Source organism: Schistocerca cancellata, chromosome 6 (genome assembly GCF_023864275.1).
Source record: "Schistocerca cancellata isolate TAMUIC-IGC-003103 chromosome 6, iqSchCanc2.1, whole genome shotgun sequence".
NCBI classification, from domain to species: Eukaryota; Metazoa; Arthropoda; class Insecta; order Orthoptera; family Acrididae; genus Schistocerca; species Schistocerca cancellata.
Genome location: NC_064631.1, coordinates 607,523,566 through 607,545,181, shown reverse-complemented (window position 1 = coordinate 607,545,181; position 21,616 = coordinate 607,523,566). Strand labels below are relative to the sequence as shown.

At 39.0% G+C, this 21,616-nt stretch overlaps 1 protein-coding gene across 1 annotated transcript in view; it reads left to right on the top strand.

The window, feature by feature from the left end:
* The window catches only part of LOC126088449 (piezo-type mechanosensitive ion channel component), a 724,612-nt gene that overhangs the window by 265,868 nt on the left and 437,128 nt on the right, over window positions 1-21,616 (top strand). Inside the window, exon 10 of the mRNA XM_049906591.1 lies at window positions 20,248-20,404. Within this exon, the coding sequence (XP_049762548.1) occupies window positions 20,248-20,404 (157 nt within the window). The remainder of the gene's footprint in view (window positions 1-20,247; window positions 20,405-21,616) is intronic.

The window sequence follows — 21,616 nt, the reverse complement described above, 5'->3', positions numbered from 1 at the left end:
CAGATTGGCAATATTTTAATGAACTAACACAAAAACATGCATTACAGCTGTTCTATGTAGCAGCCATTCTACATTTATAAATCTTATTATATTCAAGAAATAAAAAGAAATTTAGATTGTGTGTATATTGCCCACAGTGATACTAGTGCAAAAAAACTGTGGGTAAATTATGTGTTGTAAATATTAAACTGAACAAAATGTCTTTGGACTGTATGCCCACATAGGACAGTGATGTTATCTTTTTGAGTGAAATATTCCTGAGGTAAAGTAGTCCCCGATTCCAATCTCCAGCTGAGGACTACCAAGGAGAATAAGGAAAAACAAAACTAGCATTCTATGTGTCAAACTACAGAACGTTAGCTCCCTTAATCAGGTAGGTAGGTTAGAGAATTTAAAAGGAAAAGTGACTAGATTGAAGTGAAGTGCAGTAACTGGAAGATCAGGACATATGGTCATGTCAGTACCAAGTTATCGAAACACAAAATCAAGTAGCAGTAATGTAGGAGAAAGTCTAATGTGTAAATATACGAGGGCCATTCAGTAAGTAATGCAACACATTTTTTTTTTTTTTTTTTTCCTGAAAGCAGCTTGATTTTCTTAAGTATTCAAATACATCATATTATTCCCCACTTCTTTGGCTACAAAATCCTATTTTTGAACATAATCTCCATTCTATGTGATGGCCTTATGCCTCTTACTAGAAGGGCCTCTATCCCTGCATAGTACTGCTCTACTGATCAATGTCAGAGGCAATATCTTGCTGCATCAGTAACTTCCCATCATCCACATACTTCTTTCCACAGTGTGTCTCTTTTATTGGTCCAAACAGATAAGTCAGAAGGTGTGAGTTCTGGGCTGTAAGGTGGATGTGGAAGAGCAGTCCAATGAGGTTTTGTGAGCTCCCTTGGGTCCGCAGATTTGTGTAAGGCCTTGGGTTGTCACGATGAAGGAGAAGTTCATTTGCATTTTTGTGGCGATGAATGTGCTGAAGTTATTTCTTCAATTTCCTGATGGTAGCACAGTGCACTTCAGAGTTGATCATTGCAGTATGAGGGGAGGATATCAAACAGGTAACCGCTTTAGAGTTATAGAAGACTGTTGTCATGACTTTACAGCTTTGAGCTTTTTCTTTGGAGGAGGATTGGTGTAGTGCCACTCCGTGGATTGCCACTTTGTTTCTGGTTTGAAGTGATGGACCAGTGTTGCATCACCTGTGACAATGTTAAAAAAAATTGTTATGATCAGTCTTAAAAATGTACAAGCAATTCCGCAAATATGGTCCTTTGTAGCCCTTTTTGGTATTCTGTTAGACAGTGAGCGACCCAGCGGTTACACATCTTTGGACAAATAGTGGATGAGGCTATCAACACTACCTACAGAGACATCCAGTTGAGCAGCGAAGTGTTTGATTGTGCTCCATTGATCATCTTAAATGAGAATGTCCACATGTTCCAACATTGTACGAGTCACATCTGTGTGCAGCCGCCGGCCAGTGTGGCCGAGCGGTTCTAGGCACTTCAGTCTGGAACCGCGTGACCGCTTCGCTCGCAGGTTCGAATCCTGCCTCGGGCATTGATGTGTGTGATGTCCTTAGGTTAGCTAGGTTTAAGTAGTTCTAAGTTCTAGGGGACTGATGACCTCAGGTGTTGAAGTCCCATAGTGCTCAGAGACTTTTTTTTGTGTGCAGCCAGCCAGCAAGCTGGAAATTGGACAGGTTTGCATGACCTTGTTGTGATGATGACAGACTCCTCACCTAAAAACTCCCTGGACTTTTTTTCACTGCCAGACCCCTGTAAACATACTGCAACCACTTATGAATATCTGCAAAGGTCTGAATTTCCACCAAAGGAAACTTAATGTTAGCTCCCTGCAAGGAATGCAACTCTGTTACAGACAACGTTTTGAAGGCTATGCATAACACTGCCACCAATTGGAACGTCATGAAACTTTAAGGGCTGAAGCAGGAATATTCTAAGATGTCCCACAACAAATTCTGCATTTTTTTTTTCAGCCAAAATTGGCCTACGAAAAAAAAGTGTTGCATTACTTATTGAATGCTCCTTGTACATAAAGTGCCCTGTGTGTGTGTGTGTGTGTGTGTGTGTGTGTGTGTGTGTGTGTGTGTGTGTGCGTGCGTGTGTGTGTGTCCAGCATCTCCTCCCAAACCCCTTGATCAATTTGAACCAAATTTGGTACACAAATAGCAAATTCACAATTATCGTCACTGTGGGGTTAGAACCTCTTAGATTCCATACAGTGGAGATATGGCCAAAAACATATTTTGTCTTCTGTCCCTGCCATGTAGGATGCCCCACCTGACAGGCATGTTGTGTGGGAGTAGTATTGACCTGCTTTGAAAGGTAGCCTACACATCAGGGTCAACAAACAATTTTCTAAATTGACCTGCTTTGCATGGCAGCCTATATGACAGGGGCAAAAAAACAGTCCTCAATCCCATGACGTGTAGTCTTCACTGCAAAACAGGCATGTTGCGGGAGTAGTACCAGCCTGCTTTTTAGTAACAGCACAAGTTTTACTGCTGAACTTATAAAAATGTAATCTTCATATTCACAAACAGTCAAAACACAAGTCCCCTGATTTGTTCTGTAAACATGGCTACTGGTATTACACCAAAAGCCATAGGGTGGCAGTTGATGTGTAGTTGGTATCCAGTAAAACATTAGGCTTTCATGAATAGTTCATCAGAAGCTTCATTTAGAGATGATTGAGAAGCCGTATATACTTTATGATCTGCCTGAGTTTCATAAATGTCAGATTCATTAATCTCTCTTTATGCAGTTATTTTATTTGTATCAGCAATATGTTGCCATTATCAGTATCTATTCCTGAAATGCATTAAATGCACATTGTTACACAAAGGAAAACACTAATTTTAGATGTTGTGATTAATTTCACCTTTATATTCAATAACATGCCATTATCATTTGTATTCCTTACATTTTAATAACATGTGATTCTTTATACAGTATGTCATCTGCAGCATGAACTTTTTGCTGAAATTTACATTCAGTCTTACAGTGATTGGTTCATAAATGTGTCCCCCCCCCCTACACACACACACACACACACACACACACACACACACACACACACACACACAAACTCACTGTGTCAGTTGGGTAGACTCACTCACCTACAGAATTTATGCACAGTATACCTGACAAAATGACTGATCTCATATATGAAGTAATTTTTCCTGCAACAACCACCATTTTTCGAAAGTGCCAGATGCGGGAAATGTGATTTCATACAAGAAATTTAATGCAGATGTGAGCCTGAGTGTAAAATAGATGATTAATAATTGATCCTCAACGGCTGCACCAGCTGCATAATATATAGTGAAGTCTAATGTGTTTGTAGAGATAACCATTACCTCGATATAGATTGATTCCTTATTATCCATTTGACATAAATACATGTAGTAAACTTCAACAAGATACTTTGCTATGGTTTTAATATTTCTTGATATGATGATCGCCACTTACCATATAGCGGAGATGCTGAGTCTCGATAGGCACAAGTTGTACACACACACACACACACACACACACACACACACACACACACACACACACACACACGCGTCTGCAGTATCAAAGAGCTGAAACCACACTCTGCAGACGTGTGTGCAAGTTGCGTATGCGTGAGTGTGTGAATGTGTGTCTACTGCTGAGACAAAGGCCTTTATGGCCGAAAGCTACAAGTGTGCGAATCTTTTTGTTGTGCCTATCGCGACAGCATATGGTGAGTGGCAACTTTCCTTCTCTGGTATTGTTACATTCAATCCTGGATTTTCCATTGTTTGATTAATATGATGTTTTACATAACTAATTATTACAACATTGTAGTTGTATTGGGCACATGAAAGAATAGTCCTAACCAGTAAAATTGATTTGTAATGAGATACTGCGCAGCTTTTCATTAATCAGTTTTACAGGAATTCCTTGAGTGGAATTTGGAAACTTGTTATAGACTTGAATTGCTGTGAAAACAAGACTATTGTTAATTTTAGATTAGAAATATGCAGTTTCTGATATTATACTTGTGTCTTTGATTTGTTAAACTTATGTTCAGTAACTCAGCAGGTATTTAATTAACTCTAAGGAAATTATATAGATTAATTACTGGTAAGATATTATATTTAATGACCAAAATTTCTGATTGTTTCCTTCTGAATTATAAAAATATTGGTTATGGTCTTGCTGCTTCCCCATAGTATTAATTCAGCACTTAACAACTCGATGATTTTGACCACGAACATTGTGCCTTCTCAGGCTCTTGCTTGCGAGTAGCAGTGTGTGGTAGTGAGTGAGGGAAGTGCATGCCCACTACGTGATTGCAACAGTATGAGAGCAGTGCCAACTGTGAAATGGGAAAGGCCAGTTTTGATGGCAGTGCCATCTGATAGTGGCAATGGCAAGTTGGCATTCTGTAACACTGAGAGTGTCTTCACATTTTAATCCTCAGTGTGTGGAGTCTTCTCTTTTTACCTAAAAATTTTAGTGCATCATAAGACACCGAATAGTTTCAAGAAAATAAATTTACAAAGCTGCTACATATGTTATCATGTCAAAACATACAGAACTGGAAAATGTGAATGAGAGGTTGGAAACTTAAATGGAAACTCTCCGAAGAGGGTGAAGATACACAGTTGAGATGCTCTACAAAATTGCAGTGTTACTACCAAAGTCATTGTGTACTTTTTCAGCTGGTTATATTTATACCTCGTATAAAGGAATACTTAGTAGTTGCAGCTGTTCAGTTATTCTTTAGTGCTCTACGCAGGTGTTGATATCGCAGCTGACTGTGAAATTTGTAGCAGTGTTGAAGAAAGAGTAGGAAATGTAGGTTTGTTATGGAATTTATTCATTTATGTGTCTACAGACGGAGCACCAGACATGTTATGAAATAAATCAGGATTTGTAGTGCAGCTGGGTGGGAAAATGAAAAAGCTTCCAGTACCCAATTTGCTCAATCTGCTGCTTGAAGTAATCGATCTACAATGCAACAGGGAATATGAAGAACTTGTAGGTTTCTTAAAGCATTTCCTTCAGGATTAATTTCCTCTTTTACTCAAGTCCCCACACAGCACCCCATGCTATTCCCAGTGTCAATGGGTGGGGTACAGATACTTACTGCTCACAGGCCTGCACTCACTATCTGCACGTGAATCATGTTTGCTGTGAAGTCTAACAATCCATACCTTAACAGTGGTTTTGGGGGAGGGGGCGGGCAATGATGCAACATATGCTGTTCTTACATATTCTAAATTCTCCTAAGTAAATATCAGTCTTAAAGTTGTAACTTATGTGTTCAACATGGAGAATACTCTGTGAGTTTGTTGACAAATCTAATTCCCAAAAATTTTCATCTTGTTTTTTTCTGTATTGTCAGTTTTTGAGAGACTGAATCATGTAGCCTGGAACATTTTTTTTTTCCATTTAATAGTATACCATTTGCATTAAATCAAGATGCTGCACTTCCTGTCATCAAATTCATATTGTTTACAAGGTACTGTAATACAGTTTTCAGAAACATAAGTCATATAACCTACATGCATATCGATCTTTACATCAGTATTTTCTAGCAAGTCATCTATTTTTAAACACAATAGGAGATATCTTAATTTTGATTCTGAGACACACTCTATTGGACATCGAGTGAATTTGATAGTTGACCTCCAGACCACACAACTTGATTTATCTTTTACGGATATGACTTGACCAGCTTTAAACTGTTGCCACGGATTCCATCGTACTGCAGTTTAGAGAGCAAAGCAGAGGGCACAACACAGTCAAAGGCCTTGCACAGATCCCAGAAGGTGACCTATGTGTGAGGATGGTCCTCAAATTTTACTAAAATATCTCACCAAAAGTTCTGTCACTGACACAGCTGACATTTCCTCTAACCAAACTGTGATATGCTTGACATCTTACTGTGTTCTCGGTACTCATCTGTTTGTTAATACATGATGCTTTCAAATACAAGGAGTAACATGGAAATTAGTAAAGTTGGTCTAGAATTATCATTCCCAGATTTGATGTATTCCTTAAAACTTAAAGTCACCTTGGATTTTCATTAGGGCATCAGGAAAGACATCTTCTACAAGACATAAATTTATAGAATATATGAACAGTGCTACAGTGCAGTGTATTACATCTTTCAGTGGGTTTATGATTCATAAGTATTGTGGTGACTCTTCATCTGATGCCATTTTGCAATCACCATTGCAATACCATTTGGATGTAAAGGCAACTGACCTCTACCATGTCATTGGTGTTATTTGAGTAGATATTAGCAGCAGTGTCCAATTCAGTGATTTCTTCAGTTGTTACTACTTCTAGGGTTTTGTACCTCAATCAGTAAAGGTAGAACTCTTATAAGACTGTATGAAATGTATTTTTGCCGTTTTTAAACTCAAATATCGACCAGTTTCAGTCGTGGACCATCTTCATGGATAAGGGTTAAAATGGTTTAAGCCACAACAGTTCATTGGTCAATACTTAAATAATGCGTGGAGCATGTCATGAGTATCTGTATACAATACAGGACTTTTAGAAGCAAACGTACAAACATAATAATAACAAAAGTGTACCCAGAGCAGTAGGATCACTTTGTTGTCTGTCTGTCTGTCTGTCTGTCTGACTGTCTGTCTGTCCGTCCGACTGTCTGTCTGTCTGTCCGATTGTTGAAGTTTTTTTTCTCAGAAACAGATAGACGTGTCAAGTTGAAATGTGTGGCATACTAAGGACTATGGCACCTTGGTGTTATAATAAATGTTAGTGTCTAAGTCAATGCAATCAAGAGATATCAGTGATTTATGTCACATTTTTTGATACTCGCAAACACTCTCATCAAAACTTGTAGGATTCTTCCCATTGGTCTAGAATCATGAAATTTAGCAGAAAGCAAGGTTTCAAAGTACAAATAAAAGAAAAAAAGTCCTAAAACTGTGAATTTGTTATAATATCTCTAAAAAAATTCATTTCCATCAATCTATCTGTGAAGCCCCCTTTTCCTCAGGAATGGGCTAATGTATCAAGTCAAAATTTATGTCGAATTCTAATGTCTATAGTCACTTGGTGGTGGAGTAAAGTTAAGCTTTGACGTTATAGCAACCAAAAGATACACAGCCATTTATGTCACATATTTTGACACTCTCAAACACATTGATCAAAGCCTACAGGGTGCTTCTCATTGGCCTAGAATAATGAAATTTTCAAAGAAGCAAACCTTCACAGTACAGCCAAAAGAAAAGATCTGAAAGTTATTAATTTGTAATTATGTCCAATGAAAAAAAATGGTAATTTGTTACCCAACTTCAAGCTTGAGATTAAAATATTCCCAAAAGTCTTGGAATCCCTAGGAGTGATATCTTCCCGGTATCACTGTTGGTGACAGGCAAAAATCATTGATGTCCTCGATACCCAGAATGGATGAACTGTCTGTGTATTTAATGAAGTTTGTAAAGAACCCTCAGTGCGTGAGTCCTACTAGCACAGAGGCAATTGTTTTTATGTTACTGATATTTCCTGTAATGTCCGTTGAAATTCTCTGTCTGTACTTTGTCTAACGACCTTTTGTTTTAGGGTAAGAAACAAGATGTCCTAAAAATGACTGTTTAAGAGCCAAGCAATGTGTTGCTTTGTTGTAGGAAATTCTGAAGATACCTATCTAATCAATGCCTTTAACTGTGGGTTATTCATAATTTTAAAACATATTGTTCCAAAAAAATTTAACACTTGTGAATGCGTAACACTTTTTCATTCAGTACTTAATAAAAGACAAAAATAGGTTTTGCTCAATTTTACGTCTGTTAAGGTGGTGGAATCTGTATTATTAATAGCATGTTTGTAATGCTTTTGCTTTTGTTGTCATTCTGTCACCACAGTACTCATTTTATAGTAACACACAATTGTTAGAATACTGTGCAAGCTTATATGCTGTATAAATGCCATGATTTATACTGTCCATAATTGGTTAGTCTAGATCTAAAATATTAGCATCGTAATTGTGTTCAACAGACGTAAGCTGCTCCCAGTTGCATAAGTAAGTATCTTGATGATGAAATAGGAAGTGCTAAGGTTTATTATGAACTGTACATTATTTTTTATTTATTTATGTATTTATTTATTTATTGAAATGAAAGTTCAAGATTCAGGTGGCAGAAGTAATGTTTTCTCTCTCATTAAGTCATTGTTTTGGAGCTGTACGTTCAAAACTTGTGTTCATCATCTTCAGCAATCAGGACACAGCAGTGGCACTGTTATAGTGATTATGTGGAATGGAGGAAGTAAATCTGTGACAGTGTATGTAGATGCAGAAGAAGGGGGAGTTAGCTGTAGATAGATAGGTTGGATGTAGTTCACAGTATTGGTATTCATCAAATGGTGCACCTTTAATGAAACTTGCTTTACTTACTCCCGTGACATCTTTTGCAGAAGTTGAATATGTTCTATTGCAATTTACTGTGATATTACTATTTTAGTTAATTTTTCTGTTAATGGGCTAAAAAATTATTTAGAAAGTTTCGCTCATACAAGCTCAGTTCAAAAAATTCTGGAATATTCGTAATTTTTGCCAATAGGGTGTGGGATCGAAATGCAGTTGGCAACCCTGCACATGACTATGTTTAATGTCTAACTGCCAGAAGTTTTATTGCTGTATGTCACGTCAGTTATCATTCAGTGCTGTTTTGAGTAGAACATTGTGTCGCACAGTGTGCGAATTTCAAGATGGCAGGGTTAGAGGAGTAATGTGTCTGCATTAAATTTTGCATTAAACTTGAGAAAACCATTACAGAGACACACCAAATGATGCAGAAAGCCTATGCTGATAAGTGTTTAAGCTGTACTCAGTGTTACAAATGGTTCACACAGATTAAAAGTGGCCAGACAGAAGTAAAAGACGACCCTTGTTCAGTACGCCCTCCGATGTCTACTGATGACACTCATATTAGAAATGTCAGCGAAACTGTGCAAGGCAAATGAAGACTGACTGCTAGAGAGACTGCAGAAGAATGTAACATTTCAGTTGGATCATGTCAAGAAATCCGGACACAGCATTTGAGAATGCACTGCCGTGAAGTTTGTACCAGGGCTCATGGGTCAAGACCAGAATCTGTGAAGAGGTTTTGGATTGTGCAAATGAGAATGAGATGTTCCTTAAGAGAATCATAACTGGTGATTAGACGTGGATCTACGGTTATGATGTTGAGATCAAGGTTCAATCTTCACAGTGGGTTGGAAAAAGTTCTCAGAGACCAAAAAATGCCCCTCAGTTCAGGCCAAGTGTCAAAGCCATGCTGATAGTTTTCTTTGACTTTGAAGGATTAGTTCATCATCAATTTGTGCCACAGGGAAAACTGATAATCGATGGTACCTTTGGGACGTGTTGCGCTGCCTGCGAGAAAATTTGAGAAGGAAACGGCCAGAAATGTGGCGACAGAATTCATGGTTCTTGCATCAAGATAATGCACCCACACATTCATTCCTGCTGCAAAAAAAAACAAAATCGCTGTGCTGCATCATCCTCCATACTCTCCAGATCTGGCCCCTATGGACTTTTTTATTTCTGAGTTGAAAGGACAAAGATTTGCAGTGATAGAGGAGATAAAAGAAAATTCCCAGGTGGTGCTTCATGCGATCCAGCAAGAGGCATACCAAGACCACTTGTGGAAGTTAAAATGGCATTGGGAGCAGTGTATCAATTGTGGGGGAGAGTATTTTGAAGGAGACTGTGCACAGTAAGTAAAAGGTAAGCGTAGAAAAAATTAGTGGACAAAGTTTCAGAATTTTTTGAACAGATCTTGTATGCCTCATTTTCTGTGTCTTTTTATTTTCAGTAAGTTTTGAAAATGAAGGACTTGTAGACAGGTTTTTGCCTGTAGGTCAATAAATTAAGTTTAACTAGAATACATGTAAACAGAAATGAATCCTAAATGGGAGAAAAACCTCTAAAAAGATTTTGAATTCTTCATGTGGCCTGAAGGAAATAAACTATTAAAATAGCTGTCTTCTAAACTTCTAATCTTTTCTGTTTTTTGTGCTATTGTGGAATGGTTGGTCACATTCATGTGATAAAAATCCTCATTCCCTCACAAAGTTTTTACCATTTTTTTTTATCAACTGAGTGATCTTGTGTGTGTGCTACAGTGTCGATAAATTTGAAAAATGATATTATGAGTGCTTAATAAAATATTATTTAAAATAATAGCTTGGTGGAAACATTCTTTTTTTAGTTTTTTAAGTAAATAATTTGTATTTGCATTGTATGATTGATAATGTTTCAAATGTTGTTTATGATGTATTTACTTCAAGTTGTTGAAATCATATTACCATAGCCTAAATGAAAGTTGTAGTGTATGTTCACAAACATTAACTTCTGACTGTGTACAAATAAATGTTATCGATTGCACATACCAAACTTAATTTAATTAGCAATTGTACAAAGTGCAAAATACAATGTGCAGAATTGATTGTCATTCACACTAGACGCTACAGTTTTATCTTATTTGTTAATGCTTTCGCAACTTCACCAAAAAAGGTGCAAAGTTGCAAAGAGGATTCTTTACAAACAGTATTTGGACATAATATTTTAATGTTGCAAATAGCACAAACTTGAAGGAAAAAATTAATTTTGCACATAAATGTGTAAAGATAACGTCCACACATGTAGAAGTAAGTACAATGAATGGAGAAGTGACACAACTTGAACTGATGGTGTGTAGGACATATCCCGAGGCACCAAGAAATAGTTAATTTATTAATTGGCAAAAGCATGATCAATAAAGTTTTGTTGGGGGAGCAAATTTGAATACAGTAAATAAGTTGAAATCAATGTAGGTAGCAGTAGTTATGCAGAGATGAAGAGGCTTGCACAGGATAGACTGGTGTGAAGAGATTTATCAACTTGGTCTTTGGACTGAAGACTATATAGTGAGAGAGTAGGAGTAGTAGTAGTAGTACTTGTTGTTGTCATTGTTGTAAACCACATTTTTATTGATGGCATTAATCATTTACGGAGTAATTACAGTAATACAACAGACAATACAGAATGAAGCTTATGACAGGTTAAAACTGTGTGCTGTGCATGGAATTTGACTTTTTGTAGGCAGTACTCTGAGTGATTTCCCCTCAGATGTCTGGCTGTATTTCTTTTCTGCTTTCCAATCAGATGTCTGGCTGTATTTCTTTTCTGATTTCCAAACTTCCTTAAATAAAGAGTGGAGACAAGTACAAAATGATCAGGATGTGGAATCCTTACCTGCCATGAAATTTTTTCTGTGACTGTTTTGGAAGAGGAAAGGCGCAGAAGCAGAGAATGCAGTTTGTAAGTATATATAGGCATTCTCTGTGAAAGATCTTTTCTTTTCATGAGAAAATGTTGTTATACTTGCTGCTGCTTCTGTGGTTATTAGTCCAAAGACTGGTTTGATGTATTTCCTCATACTGTACTATCCTGTGCAAGCATCTTCATCTCTACGTAACTACTGCACACTACATCTATTTAAATTTTGCTTATTGTAGTCAAGTCTATTCGTGCTCTAGAACATTTGCCCCCATTGCCTCCCCCATCCTTCTCTCCACATATCCACAAACACTTCCCTCCATTGCCAGACTGGCTGTTCCTTGGTTCTCCAAGATGTGTCCTATCAACTGATCCCTTCAGTTAGTGAAGTTGTGCTATAAACTTCTTTTCTCCCAGTTTGATTCAATATCTCTTCATCAGTTACCTGACCTACCCACCTCATCTGTGACATCCTTCTGTAGCACCACATTTGAAAGGTTTATATTCTCTACCTGTAAGTACTGTTTATCACCCGAATTTCACTCCTGTACAAGGCTACACTCCACACAAATACCTTTAGAAAACACTTGTCACTCAAATTATCTTAGATGTAGAAATGTTTCTTCCTAAGAAAATCTTTTCTTGCTGTTGTCATTTTACATTTTATTTGCTCTATACTTTCGCCATTGTCAGTTACTTTGCTGCCCAAATAGCAGAGTTACTGAATTACTTTTATTGTCTCCGTTCCTAATCTAACTCACTCAGGATTGCCTGATTTAATTTGGTTATACTCTATTATTCTTGTTTCAGTTTCCTTGCTGTTCCTTTCATAACTTCCTTTTGAGACACTACCCATTCCTTTCAAGTGATTTTCAAGTCCTTATGCTGTCTCTGACAGAATTACAGTGTCATCAGTGAACCTCAATGTTTTTATTCATTCTCCCTGAAATTTAATTAATTTTCCAAATTGCTTTTGGTTCCTATGCTGCTTTCTCAATGTACAGATTGAATAACTTGAGAGATAGGTTGCAATTCTGTCCCCTTGCCTCTTCAACTACTGCTTCTCTTTCATGTTTTTCAACTAGTATAACTGCAGTCTGGTTTTTGTCCAAGTTGTTGATAACATTTTGCTCTTTGCTATCTTCAGAATTTCTAAAAATGTATTTGAGCTGACACTGTCAGAAAATTTCTGTAGGTCTACAAATTCTATAAATGTAGTATTCACCAAGTGGTGGCAGAACATACACATAAAAGAGGGTTGTAATTAGGCAAGCTATTGGAGCCAGTGGCTCCTTCTTCTTTATTTATTGTTCCGTGGGACCACATTAAGGAGAAGTCTCCATGGTCATGGAACGTGTCAATACATGAAATTATAACACGATTGTAGAAACAGATAAAATGAAATATAAGAACATATTCAGGCGACAAGTCGTAAATTTAAATAAAGAAAATCAACAATGTAACACTGGAATTTGCTTAGTTTTTTACCTCTTCCGGGAGGTCCTCGACAGAATAAGGGTAGTGAGCCATGAGGAAACTTTTCAGTTTAGACTTAAAAGTGTTTGGGCTACTGCTAAGATTTTTGAGTTCTTGTGGTAGCTTATTGAAAATGGATGCAGCAGAATACTGCACTCCTTTCTGCACAAGAGTCAAGGAAGTGCATTCCACATGCAGATTTGATTTCTGCCTAGTATTAACTGAGTGAAATCTGCTAACTCTTGGGAATAAGCTAATATTGCTAACAACAAATGGCATTAAAGAAAATATATACTGCGAGGGCAATGTCAAAATTCTCAGACTATGGAATAGGGGTAGACAAGAGGTTTTCGAACTTACACCACACATAGCTCGAACAGCCCGTCTTTGAGCCAAAAATACCCTCTTTGAATCAGAAGAATTACCCCAAAAAATACACTCCTGGAAATGGAAAAAAGAACACATTGACACCGGTGTGTCAGACCCACCATACTTGCTCAGGACACTGCGAGAGGGCTGTACAAGCAATGATCACACGCACGGCACAGCGGACACACCAGGAACCGCGGTGTTGGCCGTCGAATGGCGCTAGCTGCGCAGCATTTGTGCACCGCCGCCGTCAGTGTCAGCCAGTTTGCCGTGGCATACGGAGCTCCATCGCAGTCTTTAACACTGGTAGCATGCCGCGACAGCGTGGACGTGAACCGTATGTGCAGTTGACGGACTTTGAGCGAGGGCGTATAGTGGGCATGCGGGAGGCCGGGTGGACGTACCGCCGAATTGCTCAACACGTGGGGCGTGAGGTCTCCACAGTACATCGATGTTGTCGCCAGTGGTCGGCGGAAGGTGCACGTGCCCGTCGACCTGGGACCGGACCGCAGCGACACACGGATGCACGCCAAGACCGTAGGATCCTACGCAGTGCCGTAGGGGACCGCACCGCCACTTCCCAGCAAATTAGGGACACTGTTGCTCCTGGGGTATCGGCGAGGACCATTCGCAACCGTCTCCATGAAGCTGGGCTACGGTCCCGCACACCGTTAGGCCGTCTTCCGCTCACGCTCCAACATCGTGCAGCCCGCCTCCAGTGGTGTCGCGACAGGCGTGAATGGAGGGACGAATGGAGATGTGTCGTCTTCAGCAATGAGAGTCGCTTCTGCCTTGGTGCCAATGATGGTCGTATGCGTGTTTGGCGCCGTGCAGGTGAGCACCACAATCAGGACTGCATACTACCGAGGCACACAGGGCCAACACCCGGCATCATGGTGTGGGGAGCGATCTCCTACACTGGCCGTACACCACTGGTGATCGTCGAGGGGACACTGAATAGTGCACGGTACATCCAAACCGTCATCGAACCCATCGTTCTACCATTCCTAGACCGGCAAGGGAACTTGCTGTTCCAACAGCACAATGCACGTCCGCATGTATCCCATGCCACCCAACGTGCTCTAGAAGGTGTAAGTCAACTACCCTGGCCAGCAAGATCTCCGGATCTGTCCCCCATTGAGCATGTTTGGGACTGGATGAAGCGTCGTCTCACGCGGTCTGCACGTCCAGCACGAACGCTGGTCCAACTGAGGCGCCAGGTGGAAATGGCATGGCAAGCCGTTCCACAGGACTACATCCAGCATCTCTACGATCGTCTCCATGGGAGAATAGCAGCCTGCATTGCTGCGAAAGGTGGATATACACTGTACTAGTGCCGACATTGTGCATGCTCTGTTGCCTGTGTCTATGTGCCTGTGGTTCTGTCAGTGTGATCATGTGATGTATCTGACCCCAGGAATGTGTCAATAAAGTTTCCCCTTCCTGGGACAATGAATTCACGGTGTTCTTATTTCAATTTCCAGGAGTGTAATACCATATGACATAAGCGTATGAAAATATGTGAAGTAGACTACTTTTCATGTTGAAATGTCACTTATTTCAGACACTGTTCTAATGGTAAATAAAGCAGCATTTAGTTTCTGAACAAGATCCTGAACATGGGCTTTCCACAACAGCTTACTATCTATCCGAACACCTAGGAACTTGAATTGTTCCGTCTCGCTTATAATATGCCCATTCTGTCTGATCAAAATATCAGTTCTTGTTGAATTGTGAGTTAGAAACTGTAAAAACTGAGTCTTACTGTGATTTAGCATCAAATTATTTTCCACAAGCCACAAACTTATTTCATGAACTACATTATTTGATAATGTTTCAATATTACACACAAGATCCTTCACTACCAAGCTGGTGTCATCAGCAAACAGAAATATTTTTGAATCACCTGTAATACTAGAAGGCATATCATTTATATAAATAAGAAACAGCAGTGGCCCCAGCACCGACCCTTGCGTAACGCCCCACTTAACAGTGCCCCATTGGGACTGAACATCACTACCACTCTCAATATTGCGGAGAATTACCTTCTGCTTTCTGTTCTTAAAGTAAGAGGCGAACCAATTGTAAGCTACTCCCCTTACTCCATAGTGGTCCAACTTCTGCAGTAATATTTTGTGGTCAACACAGTCAAAAGCCTTCGTTAAATCAAAGAAAACACCTAACGCTCACAACCTTTTATTTAATCCGTCCAAAACCTCACAGAGAAAAAAGAATATAGCATTTTCAGTTGTTAAGCCATTTCTAAAACCAAACTGTACATTTGACAGCAAATTATGTGAATTTAAATGCTCCAGTAACCTTGTATATACAACCCTCTCGACAACTTTAGCAAACACTGATGGCATAGAAATAGGTCTATAATTGTCAACATTATCCCTGTCTCCCTTTTTATAAAGTGGCTTCACTACTGAGTACTTTAATCGTTCAGGAAACCGACCACTCCTAAAGGAAAAGTTACAGATATGGCTAAGTATTGGGCTAACATACATAGAATAATACTTCAGTATTCTGCTAGATACCCCGTCATATCCATGAGAGTTCTTGGTCTTTAGTGCTAATTATTAACTCAATCTCCCTCTTGTCAGTATCTTGGAGGAGCATTTCAGGTAACAGTCTTGGAACACTTTTTTCTACGAGCGCTATATGATTCCCTGTTGGGACTAGGTTTCTATTTAGTTCACCTGCTATATTCAGAAAGTGCTTATTAAATACTGTACATATATGCGACTTACCAGTAACACGGACATTCCCACTATGCACTGATTCTATATCCTCGACCTGTCTCTGCAGACTAGCCACTTCCTTTACGACTGACCATATGGTTTTAATTTTATCCTGAGACTTAGCTATTCTATCTGCATACCACATACTTTTTGCCTTCCTAATAACTTTTTTAAGTACCTTACAGTACTGTTTGTAATGGGCTGCTGCATTTAGATTGTGACTGTTTCTAATGTTTTGATATAATTGCCACTTTGTTCTACAAGATATTCTTATCCCTTTAGTCAGCCACCCAGGCTGGCTGTTTGTGGTAGTACCCTGTTTTAAACATTCTAACGGAAAGCAACTTTCAAAGAGCACGAGACAAGTCTTGAGGAAAGCATTATATTTATCGTCTACTGTATCAGCACTATAAACATCTTGCCACTCTTGTTCCTTGATAAGGTTTACAAAGGTCTCTACAGCAACTGGATCAGCTCTCCTAAAAAGTTGATAACTATATTTAACATGTGTTGCAGCACAAAAATCTTTTAGAGTTAAAATTTGTGCATCATGATCTGAAAGGCCATTCACCTTTTTGCTAACAGAATGCCCCTCTAATAATGAGGAATGAACAAAAATATTGTCTATGGTTGTTCTACTGTTCCCTTGCACTCTCATTGGAAAGAATACGGTTTGCATAAGATTATACGAATTAAGGTGGTCTACCAGCATCCTTTTCCTTGCACAATCACTTATACAATCAATATTGAAGTCACCACATATAACTAACTTTTTGTATTTCCTATAAAGTGAACCAAGAACCTCCTCTAGCTTTAGCAAAAATGTTGTGAAATCGGAGTCTGGGGATCTATAAATAACAACAGTAAGAAGTTTAGCTCCACTAAATTTAACCACACCTGCACAACATTCAAACACCTTTTCAGTGCAGTACTTTGAAACATCAATTGACTCAAATGGGATACCGTTTTTCACATACATGGCTACTCCCCCACAGCGCAAAGAGCTCCTAGAAAAGCTGCCAGCCAACCTGTATCCTGGTAAAGGAAGCCTCTGAATTATCTCCTTAGTTAAGAAGTGTTCAGATATACCAATAATTTCAGAGTCAACATCTATAAGCAGTTCACTAGCTTTATCTCTAATACCTTGTATATTTTGATGAAATATACTAATTCCCTCATTAATCAGATACCTAAGCTTTGTCGAAAGTGGTTTCTTTGTTAGAGAGACTTCCCTTAAGCAGGAATACCTATTAGCTGACTTCAATCTAAAAAAGGTACAGCTCTAACACCCACAACTACCGGAATTTTCCCATGAGTGATCCCACCACCCCCACCTATGCTGTCACCTATAAGCTTTGCCAACCTCCCCTTTCCATACCTGTTGAGGTGCAGGCCATGTCTAGTGAAACCCGTCCTGCTGATAGACTCCACCGACACCACTGAAATGTGACTCATGCCTTCTGTCATCAGCACACACCCAAGTCTCATGTTATTACGCGCACCCACAAGTCTCATGTTATTATGCCTGATGGTTGTATTAAGATGAGGCCGATCGTGACGCTGAAACAGTTCCACAAAATGCACATTCGTGTTGCCAATCTGAGTGGCTATCTTTTCCAGGTCACCATCTATGTCATACACCCCATCCCTGTCAATACTATTACCAGCCCCACCCACAATCACTACCAGATCCTCTTTAGTAAAATCCCTACATAACCCGTCTATGTTAACAGTCACCTGAGCCAATCCTGCATTAGGCTTCACAATGCTGGTGACCTGGTACTCACTCCCCAACACTTCCTGCGACTGCTGACCTACACCTCTACCATGAGAACTACCTGACAGCAGAACCTTCTTCTTTCTCTCAGACTTTGCAACTGTCCTAGCCACCGTAACTGCTGAGGTCTGCTGCATACTTCCTACATCTATAGCTACTAGAGATTCCTCTCCACTAGACTCTGACAGTTGGTCATATCTATTACAAACACCAATAGTAAAACTATCTGAAAATCTCCTTCTCCTAGCAGATCTCTTGCCAGCAGCCAGCTTCCATTCCCCAGCCCCCTTGTCCCTCCTCATCCTATCTAGCTCCTCCTGTGGATTTTTCAACTGCACCTGAACGGCACAGATCTTACGCTCCTGCTCCTCTATCAACTTACTCTTGCTACATAACCTGCAGTTCCAGGAGAGGATCTCACCAGAATGCCCACTGGCTTCTCCACGGCATTCCCCCCCCCCCCCCCCCCCCCCCCCCTCCCCCAGTGAAAATACTTCGAACAAGTCTCACACCGTAATCCACTACTCACAAACCTACGGCAAAGCCCACACTTCTCACTCATGGTAAAATTTTACAGCTATTAAAACAAGAAAACAACTTTATCTAAGTTCCACTACTACAATAAGAAGATGTTAAAAACTGACTACAATAATCACAAACTTGCTCTACAAGGGAAGTAACTACTATTATAGACAATATTAATCAACAACAAATGAGAATATAACAAAATACTAACACAGAAAGAAAATCAAACGTCTAATGAGACAGTAATGAAACTGAAAGCAGTTCGCAAAAATTTCTTCTGAAATTATTTCACCAGAAAACACAAAGAACACTGGTTGAAGACTACTAAAGTTCCTAAATAAACTACTATACACAAATAATTAATTAGTACTTAACTTTCGATGCGCCGCTACAGCTGCAACTGGTCAGCGCGGAATGTAAACACGGGTAAGAGGTTAAGTTGCTCGATACGAAACACTCCAAATATCAGGTCACAACACAAGAAAGGCAGAGGTGAATGAAGAAACCACTAATAAGTCACTTATATAGTAAATATTATCACAAAAACCGTTAAAATATATATCTGAAACCTAAAAAATATGAAATCTTAGAGAGCGATCTAACAAGCAGTCACGCGCTTATGACGTCACATTCTTGCAGAATGGTTGTAGGGGAAGGAAGAGGGTGAAGGAAAAGGACTGGAGAGGTCTAGGAAAAGGGGTAGATTTCAGCAAACTCACCCAGAACTGCGGATCAGGGGAGACTTACTACGCGGGATGAGAAGGAAAGACTGATTGTTGGGGACAGCATCGGACGAGATTTGAAAACCTGAGAGCTTAAAGGTGGAAGACAGGGTAATATGCAAGACAGAGATTACTGCTTGAACGTCATGCATGAGTTACTAAGAGTGAAAAGCTAAGTGCAATGTATGTAATAGAGATGGGAGGGGGGCATGAAAAACAGACGGGTAAGACAAAGATGTAGGAAACTAAAATGGAGTGAAGAAAAGAATAGTAACAGTGAAGAAATGCTGATACAGAAGAAATTAATGTAAATTAAAGCCAGGACGGTGATGAGAACCAAGGACATGTTGTAGTGCTAGTTCCTATCTGCTGAGTTCTGAGAAACAGGTGTCTGGGGGATGAATCTATATGGCATGTGTGGTGAAACTGGCACCAAGGCCACGATTGTCACATTTAAGAAGGAATCACTGGCTCTGGTAGCTTACCTAATTACAGCCCTCCTTTATGTGTGTGTTCTGCCACCACTTGATGAGTAGTTTTTTTATCTATACAGTTAAATTATTTGGTCAAAAATTGATTGTTTTTGTTGTTATAAATATAGTGTTGTCTTTCATCAGTGAATTTTCCAAGGCAGGTCATAGGGTCAGTATTACCTCATATTTTTCTACATTTCTCGGGAACCCGTATTGATCTTGGAGGGCAGCGTCTAAGAGTCTTTTCACTCTTCTGTATGTAATTTGTGTCAGTATTTTGTAGCCATGACATATCAAACTGATGTTTCCATATTATTTAAACCTATCAGCACTTGCTTCCTGTGGAATTGGGATTATTACACTGTTGCTGAAATATTTATGTGAGGCTGTTGCAAATGACCGAGCAGTCAAAACTGATTGAAACGTTGAAACATTTTATAGGAAGATCTTAGATTTTGCTGAAACTTTTTTTATATGACTTGTTGACAACATTACACAATAAAGGTGGAGATTACTGCCTCCACTCCTTCCAACCATACTGGTCTCAGGTGAACATAATTCCTCCACTTCATGGTAAACCTCTGAAAACAGAGATGCAGAAATGCACATGCAGTACAGTGCAGTGCCATTTGGTTTCACATAAGTTTCTATTTTTAATTAATAATAAATGCATGAACTCATAAAAAGAGTTCAGTTTGTGTAAGTTAAGCTGTTACTTTAAACTGTGTTGAGAGAACTAGTTCATAATTTCCATATTAAAGTGTAGATTTTATCTAAGTATTAAGATATATGAAAGAATTAATAGTGATATTTTATTTCGTACTGCTAATGTAGTTACATTTCACTTTCAGTTGATACGTGGTGTAAGTCCTACAGTGAAATATCACTCTACTGTTCACAATGCTGAAGTTGTCGGTGCTTCAAATATGTTCCAAGATCCTCATGGTAGCGTAACAATTACTGACGGCCGTGAAGATGCTATCCAGCTTCAGCCTATAGGTGAGAATGGTAAAGTATCCTTTATCAGTTCTTTTAAAATGTCTAGGCATAAGAATATCTACTGTTGTCAGTGAAAATTAATTCTGACAGTCAAACTATGTCACAGAAGTGTGCAAAAATACAGGGTAATCCAAATGTATATAGCAATTACAAATGGCTGTAACTAATCAATGCTTAGCCATACATCAGTAAAAATTATATAGAATGTAACAGAAAGCTCAAAATTTTTATTGTTATGGATGCTCGGTGATGCAGTGATGTGCAAGTGATAATTTGTGTGCCGCATGTGAAAATAAGGACCCCATATAGAAAGCATATAAAATTTAACAAGTGTTGTTCTGTCATCTCAGTGCAGAGGAAACTAATTCAGTCATACAATCAAATGCCTCCAGATGTCAACATTATTTGCAGATGGCTTAAACTTTGTGAAGAAACGACATATTTGTGTAAAGCAAAATGTACTAGCTGGTCACATGCATATGCACAAATCGTGGAATGAATTAGCTTTTTGTTTGAACATAGTCCTGGGAAACTGATGTACTGAGTCATTAGGGAGCCCCCAAATGCCACAAACAGTGATTTGTCAGGTTCTCAAAATGAAGTTGAAAATTAAACAATATGTAATCAAAGTTTCACAGGAATTGAAACATGAGGACTACACCAAATGAAGAGCAATGCTGAAAGTGTGGAGGAAGAAACATTTGTTGGACATATCTTTTTAGGGATGAGGCAAGCTTAACTGGCACATCATCTGAATATGGAGTAGAAGAGAGTGGTGATGTGTACTCAAACACACCTGTAACTTACCAAAGGTTAATGTGTTTCTTGCTAAATCAGCACAAAAATTGTAGTGTCTATTCTTCTTCATTGAGTTAAGTCTTTCATTAAGCATTTACCTGGACATAGTTGAGCATTGATTGATTTACATCTTCATGCAATTCCATGACGTCTATTATGCTGATGGAGGACCCACACATTGGGATATGGAGGTTCACACATTTTTACATCAACATCTTCCAAATTGTTGGATCAGCCATGCCAGACATGATGACACTGTATTCTGTTCCTGGTCACATAGATCTCAGTACATGACACCCATGAATTTCTTTTTATAGGATTATGTAAAAGATCCTGTATGTGTGCCTCCTTTGTTAGTTAGTTACATGTCCCATAGATAATTTGAACAGTTCTTTCCTTAAAATAATGTGGAACATGTCAGTT